The sequence below is a fragment of the Podarcis raffonei genome, chromosome 5, assembly GCF_027172205.1.
Source record: "Podarcis raffonei isolate rPodRaf1 chromosome 5, rPodRaf1.pri, whole genome shotgun sequence".
NCBI lineage: Eukaryota > Metazoa > Chordata > Lepidosauria > Squamata > Lacertidae > Podarcis > Podarcis raffonei.
This window is the reverse complement of record NC_070606.1, coordinates 84,022,082-84,038,762: the sequence shown is the minus strand read 5'-3', so window position 1 is coordinate 84,038,762 and position 16,681 is coordinate 84,022,082. Positions and strand designations below refer to the sequence as shown.

At 40.0% G+C, this 16,681-nt stretch overlaps 1 protein-coding gene across 1 annotated transcript in view; it reads left to right on the top strand.

Annotated features, from left to right (window-relative positions):
* Positions 1-16,681, top strand: part of SI (sucrase-isomaltase) — a 129,432-nt gene that overhangs the window by 86,936 nt on the left and 25,815 nt on the right. The window contains exons 51-55 of the mRNA XM_053390436.1: positions 866-1,034; positions 1,806-1,902; positions 2,013-2,125; positions 2,351-2,476; positions 3,637-3,765. Of these exons, the coding sequence (XP_053246411.1) occupies positions 866-1,034; positions 1,806-1,902; positions 2,013-2,125; positions 2,351-2,476; positions 3,637-3,765 (634 nt within the window). The remainder of the gene's footprint in view (positions 1-865; positions 1,035-1,805; positions 1,903-2,012; positions 2,126-2,350; positions 2,477-3,636; positions 3,766-16,681) is intronic.

Below are 16,681 nucleotides of genomic sequence, written 5' to 3'. Positions count from 1 at the left end.
CCACTCTACTTTAGTAGGCTTCCTGCATAATTAAGCACCTTTAAAGAGAAGGTGTCTACAATCTGTGCGAGAGCCTATTGGAACAGAGCAGATACCCCACTGCAGTCATTCTGCCTCCAACGTGGGGGGGGGGCTGCAGGAATGAGGACATGTGGGTTGGCAAACTGTCAACAATTATGTTCCTACTCTCCTTTGGGGGTGGGAGAAAATATAAGGTTAGAGTATGTTGGGTTTCTGTGTCGTCCGACCAAAAGGTACACACAAACGTTTGTGTGTGTGTGTGTGTGTGTGTGTGTGAGAGAGAGAGAGAGAGAGAGAGAGAGAGAATGTATGTAGATAGGACTACCTCAGAAATACACATTTGGAAAATTGTTGTTGTTTAGTTGTTTAGTCGTTTAGTCGTGTCCGACTCTTCGTGACCCCATGGACCAGAGCACGCCAGGCACTCCTGTCTTCATTTGGAAAATAACTGAATGTAAAGTTGCCACCTAACTATAGCTGAAGCCAATACCCTGGCTCTTATCTTGAATATGTGGCCACACGTGTTTTTCAGAAGCATTGGTTATTTCTTGGCTATCTCCCATGAGAAATGACCACTTTTCTGCTTTGCATGAGTTGTACCATATGATATAGACCAAGCACGTTCAACTCCCAAGAGACTGCAATCTACTCACAGTATAAAAGAACCAGCAGTGATCTACCCATTGTCACTGGAGGATTAACCAGAGTTGTTGAGCTTTTTTTATTTTTTAGAAAATTTCTCATGGGGTCGAAAGATCAACCAGGGACAGCCCGTGATCGTCCAATAGATCATGATCAATCTGTTGGACATGCCTGATATAGACTAACCATCCTTCTTTTGCAGCTGGAATTCTCAGGTGCCGGGCTTCACCTTTAGTGACATGTTCATTCAGATTGCGACTCGCCTACCATCACAATATGTGTACGGATTTGGAGAAACTGAGCACACTCAATTCCGGAGAGATATGAACTGGCAGACCTGGGGAATGTTCACAAAAGATCAACCACCCGGTGTAAGCTGAGTTCTTGCTCACTCTTCTGCTTCTTTCTCAGTTTGTGTCACTGTCTCAGTTTTCCTACTTTGGACTTGCTTCCTTTCCTAAACAGCAAAAATAACTTTGAATTTTTTAGAGAGCGATGAACATCTTTTAAAAGGAAAACAATGAGTGCTGTAAATGTATAATATGGTAATTTGGTCTATAAAAATGGTTGGGGGAAGGGGTAATGTTAGGAGTTTCCTATCAGAATTCTGTTATTAGTCAATATGGGTTTCTTTGGGCCAGAGTCTTGGACTTGAGATAGACCTGTTGACAGCCTTTAATGCTCTGTTCATATATTTCCATGGAAGTTGGGGTGGCCTAAGACTAGGAGGTAGTCAGAAAAAAGTACAATGGGATGTGTGTATTAAGGTTGTTATGAATGGAGAACAGCACAGTGCCACTGAAGAGTGACAGAACTGAGTTAGCAGTGTTTTTGAAAACAGGCTTCCTCTCCTTCAAGACCTGATGTGGTAGCAATGAACTTTTTTTTAAAGTTCCAACAAAAACATCACAAGCCTCTAGCGACTTCCTCCTACAAAGGGAAATCAAACCTGGCTAAGTACTGATATCTCAAATATACCTCTGCTCAAAGAACTGGGGTGGTGGAGCAGTAATAATTGTTCAGGACTGAGTTTGAGATGGCACACACCCCGGGCTTCATCCAGATATGTGTATATCTGCAGAAGAGATATGTGGACTTAGATGCAGAAGAAATGAAATCCTTCTGCCTTTTTTTTTTTACAGTACAAGCTGAACTCCTATGGCTTTCACCCCTTCTACATGGGACTTGAAAATGATGGAAGTGCTCATGGAGTTCTTTTGCTGAACAGCAATGCTATGGGTAAAAGAACAACATTTTTTAAAATAAAAAAATCTATACAGAATTTCGTTTTTTGTTCATACATTTATGGCAATTAATTATTAATTTCCTATTCCTTCTGGATTTTTCAGATGTCACCTTCCAGCCAACACCTGCCCTGACATATCGCACAATTGGAGGAATTCTGGACTTTTACATGGTTTTAGGGCCGAAGCCAGAAGAAGTAGTTCAGGAATACACTGCAGTAAGATATCTAGTGCTATAACATCCCAGTGTATCAATGGAGATTAATTTCTTTTTTACCAGTTTCTCTATATGTTCATCCAATATGGATGGATATTTGCATCATGAAGGCCAACTGTACAGACCGGATGCATCAGTTCTTATTTGTTTTGTGGGACTGCTTGTGTGCTACCACATTTCAATGTTTTGTTTTGTTTCAATTCTATGATTTGTTCCTCATTTGTAGCTAATTGGACGGCCTGTCATGCCACCCTATTGGGCCTTGGGATTCCAGCTTTGCCGCTACGGGTACAAAAACACTTCCCAGGTTGCCGAAGTGTACGATGCAATGAGGGCAGCTAGGATACCCTACGTAAGTGCCTTGAAATTGCACGCTGTTGCTTTTTGAACTGAACTCAAGTCTTTTAGCAAGGAAGGATCGGTCATTTATGCAACCAAACTGACATTTCCCATAATCTCATTCATTGAAAAGCAACAAGGAATGTAAGAGGGATTTTGATTTCTGTGGTACTTATTATCACAATAAATATAAGGAAAATAGGTGTGGAATTCAGTGCCACACTGTTACAAACCTTCACCCTGAACAAGTGTATTAGCTTCCCAGATGAAACGATCCCCTGCATAAACAGTTCTGGGATGTCGTTGACTCCTTCCCTGAGACAATTCAGGGAAGGAAATCTCATTTTGCTAGCAAAAAACCATGAATGAGTTGTTAGGTGAATCCCGCAATAAATTTTGAGGTGCTCGTTTGTCGCACCCTAGTGTTCGCCAAGAAGCCAGATATGAGAAGAGATTGTGCTGAGGAAGGAGTAGGATACAGAAGCTTGCTTATGAGGGTAGAATAGAGAGCAAATTTACCTTTCACCCTAGTCCAATTTCTGAGTTCTCCTGTTTACTTTCTCCACTCCTATAGTGTACCATTTGGAGGTTTGGAATCCTATTGCAATGATGTCAAATCTGTCAAAGCTATCATTTATTATTGGCACTAAGTGGCTATCCCCACCACCACCTATGGACAGAGTGGAATTTAATTTAGATATTATTTATTTCCATCCTCCTAATTCTTGTTTGGTTTCAGCACCACAATTTTGAAAAATAATATTTTACATCACATTAAGATTCTGAAATGTGTGGGTTTTTTTACCCCCTCCCTCAAGGGGCTAGATATTTTGGCCAAGCATTAGAATATACCTCTGTGATGATGTTTGCAGACATCTATTTGCCATATTCACACTTTACATATCGTAGGAGTATGCTGAAAGGAGGTTAGGTATGCCTCTCGAGACCCCAAAATGTGAAACTGCTCTTGAATATTCTTAACTGTATTGAGGCATGTTTGAGACTGAATGTGAACTTCTCGCTTTCTATGTTTTGAACCCTGAACGTGCTGAGATTTATTTAAATTAATCATGATAAAATTCTGCCAGAGTATATTACCGGAGCTGCATTTTATTTATTTTTCACACGTATATTTGATGCTTTTATGCTTTTATTGTATTTTATTTATTACAGGATGTCCAATATACAGACATTGATTACATGGAACGGAAGCTAGACTTCACACTTGGCAAAAACTTCTCCGACCTTCCAGCTTTCGTTGATCGAATAAAATCGGAGGGTTCAAGGTACATCATCATCCTGGTTAGTAATTTTTAATCATTCTTGAGTTACCACTATGCACTGTTCGTTCTTATGCATTATTGGTCTAGTACCTCAATGCAGACACAAGCTATGTACCTGTTCCTTTAGGGGAAGTAAAACACCCATCTAGTACTAGCAGTCTGATCAATTACTCAGCCCTGGGAACTGTCTCTTCACAGCACCTTTGTCTCAACATGATTCAGTAAATAACTGAAATGTCCACCTCAGTCTAATATGCTATGGGAAATACAGTTCTGAGCAGTGTGGTCAGTCTATATAAAGATCTCCTATCCCCCATCAAACCAGCCAATATAGAGGATGTTGTGATTTAATGAATATTTTTTTTCTGGATTGTCCAGTTTATTTTTAAGCTTCGTTGTATGTTTTAGTGTTTAATGATTTTCTCCTCCCTCGTGGGTTCTTGAAACCTGAAAGGCAGGAGAAAAATGGGAATAATGAATTAGGAGAATCAGCATTTCTACTGGTTTATTGTAAGAGTACAACTTTGTCTTCCATTTTAGGATCCAGCCATTTCTGGCAATGAAACAGAACCGTATAATACATACACAAGTGGTGTACAGGAGGATGTCTTTATCAAATTTATCAACAGCACAGACATCGCATGGGCAAAGGTACTGTCACCATATTTGACCCATCCAAAATTCTATTTGAATTTACCATGACTCCGAATTCAGGAAAGCAATTTCCCACTTGTTTCCAAATAATGAATTGTTTCCAAATGCATACAATAAGGATTGTTGTTGTTTAGTCATTTAGTCATGTCCGACTCTTCGTGACCCCATGGACCAGAGCACGTCAGGCACTCCTGTCTTCCACTACCTCCTGCAGTTTGGCCAAACTCATGCTGGTAGCTTTGAGAACACTATCCAACCATCTCATCCTCTGTCGTCCCCTTCTCCTTGTGCCCTCCATCTTTCCCAACATCAGGGTCTTTTCCAGGGAGTGTTCTCTTCTCATGAAGTATTGGCCAAAGTATTGGAGCCTCAGCTTCAGGATCTGTCCTTCCAGTAAGCACTCAGGGCTGATTTCCTTAAGAATGGATAGGTTTGTTCTTCTTGCAGCCCATGGGACTCTCAAGAGTGTCCTCCAGCACCATAATTCAAAAGCATCCATTCTTCAGCAATCAGCCTTCTTTATGGTCCAGCTCTCACTTCCATACATCACTACTGGGAAAACCATAGCTTTAACTATATGGACCTTTGTTGGCAAGGTGATGTCTCTACTTTTTCAGATGTGCGTAACATTGCATTTCTTCCTTTCCCACAAGGTGTGGCCAGACTACCCCAACGTAACGGTTGATGAAAATGCAAGTCTAGAAGTTCAGCTTGAGGTACTTTTTAAAACTGTGTCTCTGTGATTACAGAAAAAGTGAATTCTGACCAGAATTTCATTGATCTTCCTTTGTAAAGCTACATGTTAACCATTACAATTTATAGTACTTGTCCATCATAGGTATATTTGGTTGAATTGACCCTTTAGAGTTTAATGTAAGCTCCAAATTTGTCTTCTTATCACAGCAGATGATTTTGTTCTCCCTTCTCCTAAGCAGTTTCCATGGTTGTTTTTGTTTTGTTTTTTGAATTTTTTTTATGTGCTCTTTGTTTCTTATTGGCTGAGTGGGTGTCATTTATTATATTTTGATTTTTATATATTTTAAAACCAACACAGAAACTTTGCTGCAGGTTGAATGGAATGTTTAAAATAAATAAAAACAACTTTTTACCCCTTCCTCTGTTTTCAGCTATACCGGGCTTATGTCGCTTTCCCAGATTTCTTGCGTAGTTCCACATCGCGGTGGTGGCAAAGAGAGCTAGTGGACTATCATGCCAATGTACTCAAATATGATGGGCTGTGGACTGTAAGTATCACACACCAATTCTTTTGTTCCTTCGTTCTGTAAATAACTTGATATTTGTTAGGAATTTTGGGCTTTTGAAAAACAAATATACCAGGAGAAATTTCACTTATTTTACTACACTAGGGATTATATAGCTACATATGAAATTTCATGCATATCAGTTAATATTTTGACCCTCCTCCATGAAAATAGCTGTTTACTTGGCCGTTTTCCTATGTCACGAAGGCTGAAATTTCAACAAAACACGTGCTAGTGTGAGCGGCAGGGCTTCAAATCCAGCGGTGGTTCTGTTGTTCCATTTGGCCCTTCTACTACCAGCTGGGACTTAGCATTGCAACCTAAGTAACGAAGCCATAGCATAATGTGAAAGCATTCTTATACCACTTTAAGAGTCATGGAGAAACCGGGGACCTGTTTATTAAGGGTGCTGAAAATTGTAGCTCTGCATGTTCAGCTCCCTTTAACAAACCATGGTTCCCAGGGTTCATTGACTGTTCAAGTGGTGTAAGACAGCTTTAAATGCATGGTGTAGATGTGTCCTAATTAACTTTAATGCATCAGTGGTGGTTTATGAGGATGTTGCTATGCTTTGATTGTGAGTTGTGAAAGAACTTCATTTTGAGAAAACTGCAGCATACAAATGTGAATCTCAATAAAAATATTTTATCTGAAGGAATAATAAGTCCATTCAGCTCTCCCCAAACTAAAGATTACAGAAATGATCTGAGTTCTCTCCAAAATTATCAGAAAGAATTTAGGTAACCTTTTCAGCATATATGAAGCTTGCAAAGTGATCAATCTCAACCCATCAGAAATATACCTTCGCTCGGAACCTGCAGCCCAACACAATAAATATTTTCCTTTACTCAGCTGCCTGGTGATCATATGAGCAGTGGCATCATGCAGACAAAGGGGAAGATAGACTTCCTTCCCCACCCCTTTCCATTGACCTGGCACATTCCAGAGTAGTACAAGTAGTTATTGGGAAGAGAAAACACAAGGTCTCTCAGCGCACTACTGCACAGCCTGCCAGGGAACTGAAGAGGGAGGGGGAAAGATTCGGACTTCTTTCTTAATACCATCAACATGCAACTCTTTTTCTTCCCAATGGGCAAGCTAACTGGGGGAGTATGATTTACAGAATGGTGTTTGAGGTGAATGTTTATGAGCTACTGACTTTCTGCTTTGAGCTGAAGTTTGGGTATGCACATCAGAATATGCTAATTTTTTATATTTTGGAAATTCAAAATATATTTTAGGACATGAATGAACCATCCAATTTCATTGATGGAGCTGTTGGTGGCTGCAGGATTTTATACTTAAACAAACCTCCCTATATGCCAGGTAAGAGTGGTTCCTAAAACATGCACGTTCCGTTGGATCAGCATTTTTATTTTTATTTAGCTAAGCAGCGAGACTTAAATTAGAAATAATAACCTTGTCCCATGGCCTTGCATGGAATTCATTCATGTCTCACCTTTGCAGATTTGAGAGTATAGCTTGCTTGCTAAATGAGACTTCTGCTATTCAAGCACCAAAAGATATTCAACTGCTTCACTTCTAATTTTCTTTGTATATTTCCTGACTTGTCAAATAGCAACAGGAACCTTACAATTAGTCTTTCACATTTGATATCCCCTTTTAATGTTACCTGTTTTGAACCTATGGAACAGGTCCCTGTTAAGCATCTAAATACCGTATTTTTCGCCCTATAAGACACACCAGACCACAAGATGCACCTAGTTTTTGGAGGAGGAAAACAAGAAAAAAAGTATTCTGAATCTCAGAAGCCAGAACAGCAAGAGGAATCGCTGCACAGTGAAAGCAGCAATCCCTCTTTCTGTTCTGGCTTCTGTGATAGCTGCACAGCCTGCATTTACTCCATAAGACGCACACACATTTCTCCTTACTTTTTAGGAGGGAAAAAGTGAGTCTTATAGAGCAAAAAATACGTTATATTTTAATGATACTTCTTCCGCACAACTGCAGATGCCCTTACGGATCCCTGCAGATATTATATATAATTTCCCAAAGGTCTTCAACTGGGCTTCTTACCAGTGTGACAGATAATGTCACAACTAGATAATGACCAAGCTGAGGTCTCCTTACTTTGAACAATGGGACAGCACTATATGCTTCAGATCAGACTTTAGGTTCTCATAGTACCTGGAACCTTTATGTCTCTGTCCTCAAATAGAAAAGGTTGTATCACTTATGTAAGAGTCCATTTAAACTGGGGGACCAGTGCAGCTGAGACAATCAGGCTGAATTAATGGTGCTGTCTGCTCCAAATGACTATCCAGCCCTGGACATAAGGAAGAAGGTAATATATATGGAAACATGGCCCAAAACATTTCTGCCAATGCATCCTGGATTGCATCCTTAGTTCTAAGAGAAAATTAGCATGTTCCATTCCCTTTGAAAATGGCCCACCTCATTGTGTGGTCTTACCCTGTCTCCTCATTAGCCTTGGTTTTAAGAGAACGAGGACTGGATCTTGTGACGCTGTGCATGGATACTGAACAGCAACTGTCTGACGGAACACCTGTGAGGCACTATGATGTACATAACTTGTACGGATGGTCTCAAGCAGAACCAACTTACTAGTAAGAGGTTTTCTCTGTTTCATATTCTGGAAATCCTGCTTTCTTTACACAATATGATGTTGTGATAGTAATGATGTGCCACACCCCACGTTTTGCAATTTTTTGCTCGCATTTTTTCATCGACATTATCCCTTGCACTCTTGCAGTGGCAAAATGGTAATCCATGTGAAATTGATGTTTGTGCGTTGATGCCACAACTCACCCTTTAGATTGCTATAGGTTGTTGCGGGGTGGAGCAGGGGAAGTTGCAGCAGCTGCTTTGAAATCCAAACCGAGTGGAATCTTTAAGTAGCATAATAATTCAGCATGCAACACTATATTCACGCGTGCCTTTTTATCTTCCTATTAGTGGTATGCGCAACGCCACAAAGGAACGTGGGATCATTATTACCCGTTCAACTTATCCCTCCAGTGGACGATGGGTAGGACATTGGCTTGGCGATAACTATGCAAGATGGGATCAGCTTACAAAATCTGTGATTGGTAAGGGGAAGCTTTTATTTGAGAGAAGGAAAACAGGTTGTCAACACTGCTGCTTCATTGATCGTCTGGAACCTAAAATATGTGAAATGCATAGACCAGTTTCTCAGCATTTGTGCCCTTGGATCTCATTAAGTTTGAACCCAAATTCCTCCATATTTTGGACTTGAGCTGTATGCTTGTGTCTGGCATTTGATACAGGGACCTGCTACCTCATTCTGACAAACTTACTGGACCAGGGGAGAAGCTTTGCCTTAGATGCAAGGGGAATGCCTCCATGATTTCTTTTGTGAGCATGTGCAGCAGCTGCTAGAAGTTTAAAGTGGTTTATTTAAAGCCCTAAATAACTTAGGCCTCTAATATCTGAAAGACTGCCTTGTTCCCTACCATCTTGGTAGTTCCTCTGCCCTCAGAGACTCAAGAGGGTTGTGTCCAGGGAGGAAGCATGTTCTGTGGCAATCCCTATGTTGTAGGGAGCTCGTTAGGAGCTCGTCCTACTCTTGAGTAGGACCCTTGCAGAGACACATTCCCAACTGGCATGTTCTCTGCCTCCTGATCTTTCATTTGGGAGCTTCAAAAACTTTCTTCTGCCCGAACATCACAGCGAACAATGCCAACAGACATCGGCACACTTAGGGATCTGCAGAGTCTTTGCAGCTTGCGTAACAGACCTCAGCAACTCAGCATTTTGGCTAATCTACTTTATTTGCATATAAACACACACAGAGGACTGCAACATGGCTTCCTCTCTCTCTAGCATCAGACAGCAAAGAGAAAAAACAAAGGGCAATAGTCCCTTCCCGGAACACAGTAACACAAACATCCTGTCTCCATCACTTCCCATTCTGTGGAGTCAAAACATATACCATCATGGGAAAGACAACAAGCCCATGACTGCAATCACAGAGCAGAAATTCTAACATCCCTCCCTACAAAGGTGCGTCTGGCACCTTCTGGTGAATGCTGAATATGCACCTCTTTACCCTGGCTTTTGACACTTTTGTGATTTTAAGTTGTTTTGTATTTGTTTTTAATATTTTATTTTAATGTTGCTATGTTCCTAGGACCTTAGAGTAAAGGGCAAGTAAATAATAACTATAACAATAATATATTTGTTAGTTAAAAGCAAATATAACTTTTGAAAACGCGAAAAGTCTTACGTGGAACCTGTGTGCATCAATAATATTTGTATGTTCATGGTCTTTACAGTTTTCAAAACTGCTTTCACATTTTAGAACAGGGATGGCTCTCCAAATTTTATTAGACTCCTGTCAGTCTGGGATAGCTTAGTTGGTAGAGCATGAGACTCTTAGTCATGGGTTTGAACCCCACATTAGGCAAAATATACCTAAATTGCAGGGGTTGGACTAGATGACCCTCAGTTAGGAGGTAGAAAGGCATGATAGAATTATAGATTTTGAAGGGACCTTAGATATCGCCTGCTCCCAGAACTGCTCATTGCATGATACACACTGAACAATGACAGCATTATTTATCACATTTATTCACTGCTTAAAATAAATAAATAAAATTCTCAAAACTGTAACATTTCAAACAGAGGATCAAATTTCCCAAACAAGACCCCTTCACATTCACTAGGCAGCCTGATTCACTGTCAAAACAGTTCTTACTGTAAGAAAAAAGAATTGTTAACTCCTTTCAGGGTTTTCTCTTCACAATCAAAGATTTTATATAAATTTTATGGAAAAAATAATAAAATATTTCCTAACATTTAACCCACTGTGCTTCCTTGCAATTTCCACCCAGTAATTCCTGTCCCGAAATCTTCTTTCATATCCATTAATTTTTTCCATACAGATAGCTAAATTTCCTCATGGTGATTCTTAGAGCAGAGTACAGTAATTATCAGCATCAACTTGCCAAATAATAAGTAGACTCTGAGGGACGATGTGGTAAAATGGCCATCTCTGTGACAATTCCTTTTCCCTTTATAGTGTGATCCAGTAGATTATCATGGCCAGTAATTATTGCCTCATTGTTCTTGATGGCAATTCTACCTTTGCTGATTCCTCAAACATTCATTTTGATGCAGAAAAAATTATAATGTATAGATTTTTAAAAATATATCATGTTTTAAATAGATAAATTGCCTGAGAAAATGCTATTTTATGTAATTTTGACAGGTATCATGGAGTTCAGCCTCTTTGGAATCTCCTACGTAAGTTCTGCTCTTGGATTCTGTTGTATCTGAAAGCCTTTAACATGTTTTGTTGTAATTTAGTAAGACATAGATCTTTCTGACCTGTTTCCTGTTTCCATGCTTCCAGACTGGTGCAGACATCTGTGGCTTCTTCAATGACACAACCTATGAAATGTGTGCCCGATGGATGGAACTTGGAGCCTTCTATACCTTCTCTAGAAATCATAATGTGATGGGAACCAGGGTGTGTTTACATGTTTTGACAGTGTATTGCATGCAGGAATTCTGCAACTTTTACCAATCTTGTGTCACTACCATATGGGTAGAGTGAGTGAGATCTCCCCAGATTAATTTGGAAATTATCCAAGTTTTCCTGGCAATAAAAAGCAAGGAAATGGATGAGCCCAGACAAATATTTCCACCAATCCCAATCAGCCCTTTCCATACCTAGTATGAGTGTACTTCTTTTCTGTTTTGCAGAGACAAGATCCTGTCTCCTTTGATGCAAGATTTGAAGATATATCAAGGAATGTGCTCAGCATACGTTACAAATTGCTGCCCTATCTCTACACATTGATGCATAATGCCCATGTCGCTGGCAGTACAGTTGCGCGGCCTTTGTTACATGAGTAAGTATTGTGGGGCAACATGCAGATTTCCAGAGTAAGGGACCAATATCACATGACAACGATACATTTTAACCTTGCTAAGGTCCTCAATAGGTAGCTCCTACTCTCTAGTTGCCCCACTTAACAGGTCTACTATATCATGCAAAGATTCCAGCTTGGTTTTACTTAAGGGTTCCTTTGTAAACATCCTGATACAGAGCGGAAATGACCTCTGTCATTTAATAGATAATGGGAATTAAACAGCTGAGTGATAGCAACTGGAACTACAGTATAGCTATTTTATGGCTGTCAATGAGGAAAAATTCCAAGTATACTCACATTTACCAGGTAGATGGATGCCAAATTACTATGTTTCTAAAGAATGAAAGAAAAACTTGAAGGTTCCATCTAGTGAGGTTCATGGATGAATAAGGGTTTGAACACATCAAGGCCTAATGAAAGGGACTTTGACCCACAGGTGGTTTTTTTGCCTTGTGGGTATGGCTTCACTTAAATCCTCCAGGACATGTCAGGACAAATACATTAAATCAGGTGCTGCTTTCAGAATGTTTATAATGTATTAAAATATGAAACAATCCTTCTTTGCAATGTTTCCTCCAGGTTTGTAGATGAGACGGAAACATGGGGCATCTACAAGCAATTTTTATGGGGCCCAGCTCTCCTGATTAGTCCTGTCCTAGATCAAGTAAGCATTGCTATAATGTTTGTTGAGTTAATGTGTTAATACCTTAAAGTATCCATACTGTGTTTTGCTTGTCTTCCATTTACCCTCATTACTTTACATTCTAGGGAGCTGTCACAGTGAATGCTTATGTACCCAATGCACGGTGGTATGATTATTACACGGTAAGCAATTAAAAAAATTTTTTTTGGGGGGGTTGTATACAAATGTTTCCATCAAACTTTCTGGATAGTCAAATCTACAAATCAATTGAAAAGCTCCATACGTATAACCAGACAAAACTGCTGACTTTGTAGGTTGATCTGTACATTCGGTCTCCTGTGTAGTCCTGTCTTCAGTACTCAGTTACTACTTTTCCTTTGCAAACTGGTGCCACTGAAATTAGTGTTTGATTTCCAGCAGAGAATTGGTGATAGAGAGGAACGTGCTTAACCCAGTGCTTGTCTATCTGCTTCACTTCTCTTCTGACTTGTCCAGAACAAGTTTAATGTTTCTATTGCATGTACAAGATGGAAACACAGTTTCAGGGAAAGCACTTTTGGGGGTGGAGACCTGGAAGAGAAGGAATGGGTGGGTTGTGGAATAGTACCTCTACCTTCCCTCCTTATGCTTCTCTTCCATAAATTAAGAGATTCAGCCCTGCTTTGCAAAAAGAAATGACAACTGGGTTTTGAAGGCACTCTTTGGAGAGCAAACATGTCCTAAGATGAATTGCTTTCAATTGGGTGGGCTTAACTACATACAGTACATAACTCTCCCACTGAAGTTAATGGGATTTTAACTGGGTTGTGATCTTTTGTAGGTTTTCATGCTTGGAAATTCAGAACATCTGTGTGTAATATGTGTGTGTGTGTGTAAAATTTTTGCATGCATAAATTGCAGTTTTCAGATGACTACAGTACAGGGCTTCTCTGTTGCACAGAAAGTAGATTTAATTCTACGACTAAACATGCTGCTATGGGAAGTCTTGTACATTTTCAAGGATGTCAGAACATAAAACTATTTAAAATTATTACCAATATTCTTACAGGAAAAAGAAGTTCAAGGTCGAAAACAGTATCATGTGTTGGATGCACCTTTGGAGCATATAAATCTTCATATCCGGGGTGGTTACATTATTCCCTGGCAAGAGCCTGGTATTACTACCAATGCCAGGTAAGTATAGTTTTTAAAAAGAACAGACTAGTTTTGTTCAGATTCAGCCCAGCTGAAGTGTTACACATCATGATTTCTTCTGGGTTTAGCATCAGCATATCCCTTTTGTGTACACGGTCCTGGTTATATTGGAGTGATTGATTACATTAGTATTCTGTATTTTCTCCAAGTACTTATTTGAGTCATATTTTGGGAGTGTCAATACTTTTGATGCTGGGTACCCAAAATGTTCACTAGTGTTGCCCAGTGCCAGCACAATGTGGGGAATAAATAGAAGGAAAGAGTGGTATTTTAGGTGGCCACCTTTAGGCTTAACCCTTTAAGAAGGTATCCAGTGCTCTTTCATTTAACTTTATGTTTACTAGTGATAGGGTGATAAAGATTTCAATGGAAAGAGGCACCGGTCATTGGATTTAGAGATGTTGCCAATCCACTTCCTTGAATGTGCTCTGGCCAAATTACAAAAATGGAGGCACACTCTCTGTTTTTCCAGACCAAAGCATTTAGAGATTTGGATTTAGAGATGTTGCCAATCCACTTCCTTGAATGTGCTCTGGCCAAATTACAAAAATGGAGGCACACTCTGTTTTTTCCAGACCAAAGCAGAGCTTTTCTTCTCAGGTGCAGGCTAACGTTATTTTAGCAAAAGCTCACCTTTAGGGGTACTTTGTAACACAGAGCTACTGTGAGACTAAAGTCATATTTCAAATACCTTGGAAGAAGAGACTTTGAGATGTTTGTTTTTCCTTTTGCTGATGGAAAAGTGAATAGAAGCTGATAAGCCTTTCTTAAAGAAGGCTTTCTAAAGTTTTACCCTTTTCATCTAGTCGAAAGAATCCTATGGGACTCACCGTTGCTTTGGATGATAACGGCAATGCCGAAGGACAACTGTACTGGGATGATGGAATTAGCATTGGTAAGTGTCTTTTAGACGGCAAGGGCCCCAAATCTGGTCACTGCATTCTTAGTTACTTAATATACCGTATTTTTCGCTCTATAAAATGCACCAGACCACAAGACGCACCTAGTTTTTGGAGGAGGAAAACAAGAAAAAAAATATTCTGAATCTCAGAAGCCACAACAGCAAGAGGGATCGCTGCGCAGTGAAAGCAGCAATCCCTCTTGCCGTTCTGGCTTCTGTGATAGCTGCGCAGCCTGCATTCGCTCCATAAGACACACACACATTTCCCCTTACTTTTGAGGAGGGAAAAAGTGAGTCTTACAGAGCAAAAAATACGGTATTTGTATCTCACACTCAATCAATGAAGATCAGGTTGGCTTTATCACAATTTTTATTGTCACTTGATGAAAGAGACAATGAAAGTCCATAAGAGTCTCGGATGCAGTGACTGGCTTAAGGTCATTCACAGAAGTTTGTGCCAAGCGGTAAAGTTGTTTAAGAAATTATCCCCCACTTAATCTCTCATTTAATGTCTTTCTGAAGTGGAATCAAAAGATAGGAATTATTCATTATTCCATTCCCCCCCCCCCCGATTTTGTTCAAAGCACTGTGCATGCAAAGGTCTGGCAGCTTCGAGGTCCATTTTATCATCCCCCCCCCCTTTGCAGGTTATTAAAACCTGCAAAAAAGCATTATTGGTGTGATCATTTATATAATTCATAGCAATTCATCAAGGAAAGCTCAAACAGGGCTGACATCCCTGATCCTTGTGCCCACAGTGTTTGAAAATGCACCTAAAAATAGAAAGTCATAGTAGATAGGCTATTTTGTACAATTGTCTACATCTTTTAATCCAAGATTTGGGTGATTGTAGCTTTAGAATCTCACCTCTCACCTGGGATGTGTCTAAATAGCCACATGTACCATGTGCGCACACAATCATTTTGAGCCTGGCTTGAGAGACAATCACCAGACTCCCTATTCTAAGCTTCTTCAGATTTAATGTTATGGTGTATGCCCAACAGTTATTCACAAAATTATCCTGCTATTGCTTTCTTCTTACAGATGCATACGAGAACGGCCTTTACCTCTTTCAAACATTCAAGGCCAGCCAGGTATCTATGATTTTTAATCTTGTATTCTTGCTTCTGTATCCATCACACGTACCACTGTTTCCTTTCAGCTGCCCTTCATCGTCTTCCAAAACCAACATTATTTGTCTTTCTGCTTTTCATGTGAAAATTATGTAATTTACGTACTATGTAATTCACTAAATTACATAAATTACATTGTGTTATTCCACCCAGTTCATTTCAATGAAAATATCTGGGGGGGGGGGGACTTAATTAATTATGTTTGTTTGCAGACTGAAAGCAACAGCAAAAGCTGTTTGTTTGTTTGTTTGATGGCTTGTTTGTTTGTTTGTTTGAACAAATTCTCCAACTTCCCTACAGGGAAGCACTGCTTTGATTTATTAAAAAAATAAAGAAGTCTTTAGTTTAAGCGCCAAGTCTTTCCTAGCTCTCCATGCTTACATGAAAGCCTAGTCATGGTTGCCATTTTAAAATTAATGCTCTATGTAATAATTAAGATTATATTGCAGAACAGATTTCCCTTTTTGGAAAAAAATGTGTAGTCTTACCCTGTCTCCTCATTGATTTATAATAAATCAACTAGAAATAGATGCAATATCGAAGGAACGTTCCCTGCATATTCTGTGATTTTTACAACTGGCTTACATTTCTGTGGAACTATGGTAAAAGTTAACATATTTAAATATTTTTTTGCTCAGACCAATCAGAATTGTGCCAGAATTTTCATGGAAGTCGATTTCTGTGTTTAAAGAGCAAATATATTATGGGCAAGGACATCACGAGAATTAGTGAAATCTAGTGGGATATTTTGATTAAGAGACCTCTGTAGATCCAAATTCAGACAGTGTGATCCAGATACCTGAGAAATAAGGTATCTCCCAGTGCCCAAACAAGCAAGTTTTTAGAACTGGGTATTGTAATATAGGGACGCAGGTGGCGCTGTGGGTAAAACCTCAGCGCCTAGGGCTTGCCGATCTCATGGTCGGCGGTTCGAATCCCCGCGGCGGGGTGAGCTCCCGTCTTTCGGTCCCAGCTCCTGCCCACCTAGCAGTTCGAAAGCACTCCTAAGTGCAAGTAGATAAATAGGTACCACTTTATAGCGGGAAGGTAAACGGCGTTTCCGTGTGCTGCGCTGGTGCCGGCTCGCCAGAGCAGCTTCGTCACGCTGGCCACGTGACCCGTAAGTGTCTCCAGACAGCGCTGGCCCCCGGCCTCTTAAGTGAGATGGGCGCACAACCCTAGAGTCAGACACGACTGGCCCGTACGGGCAGGGGTACCTTTACCTTTACCTTATTGTAATATATTTGCCAGTACATGTAAAATGCTGCC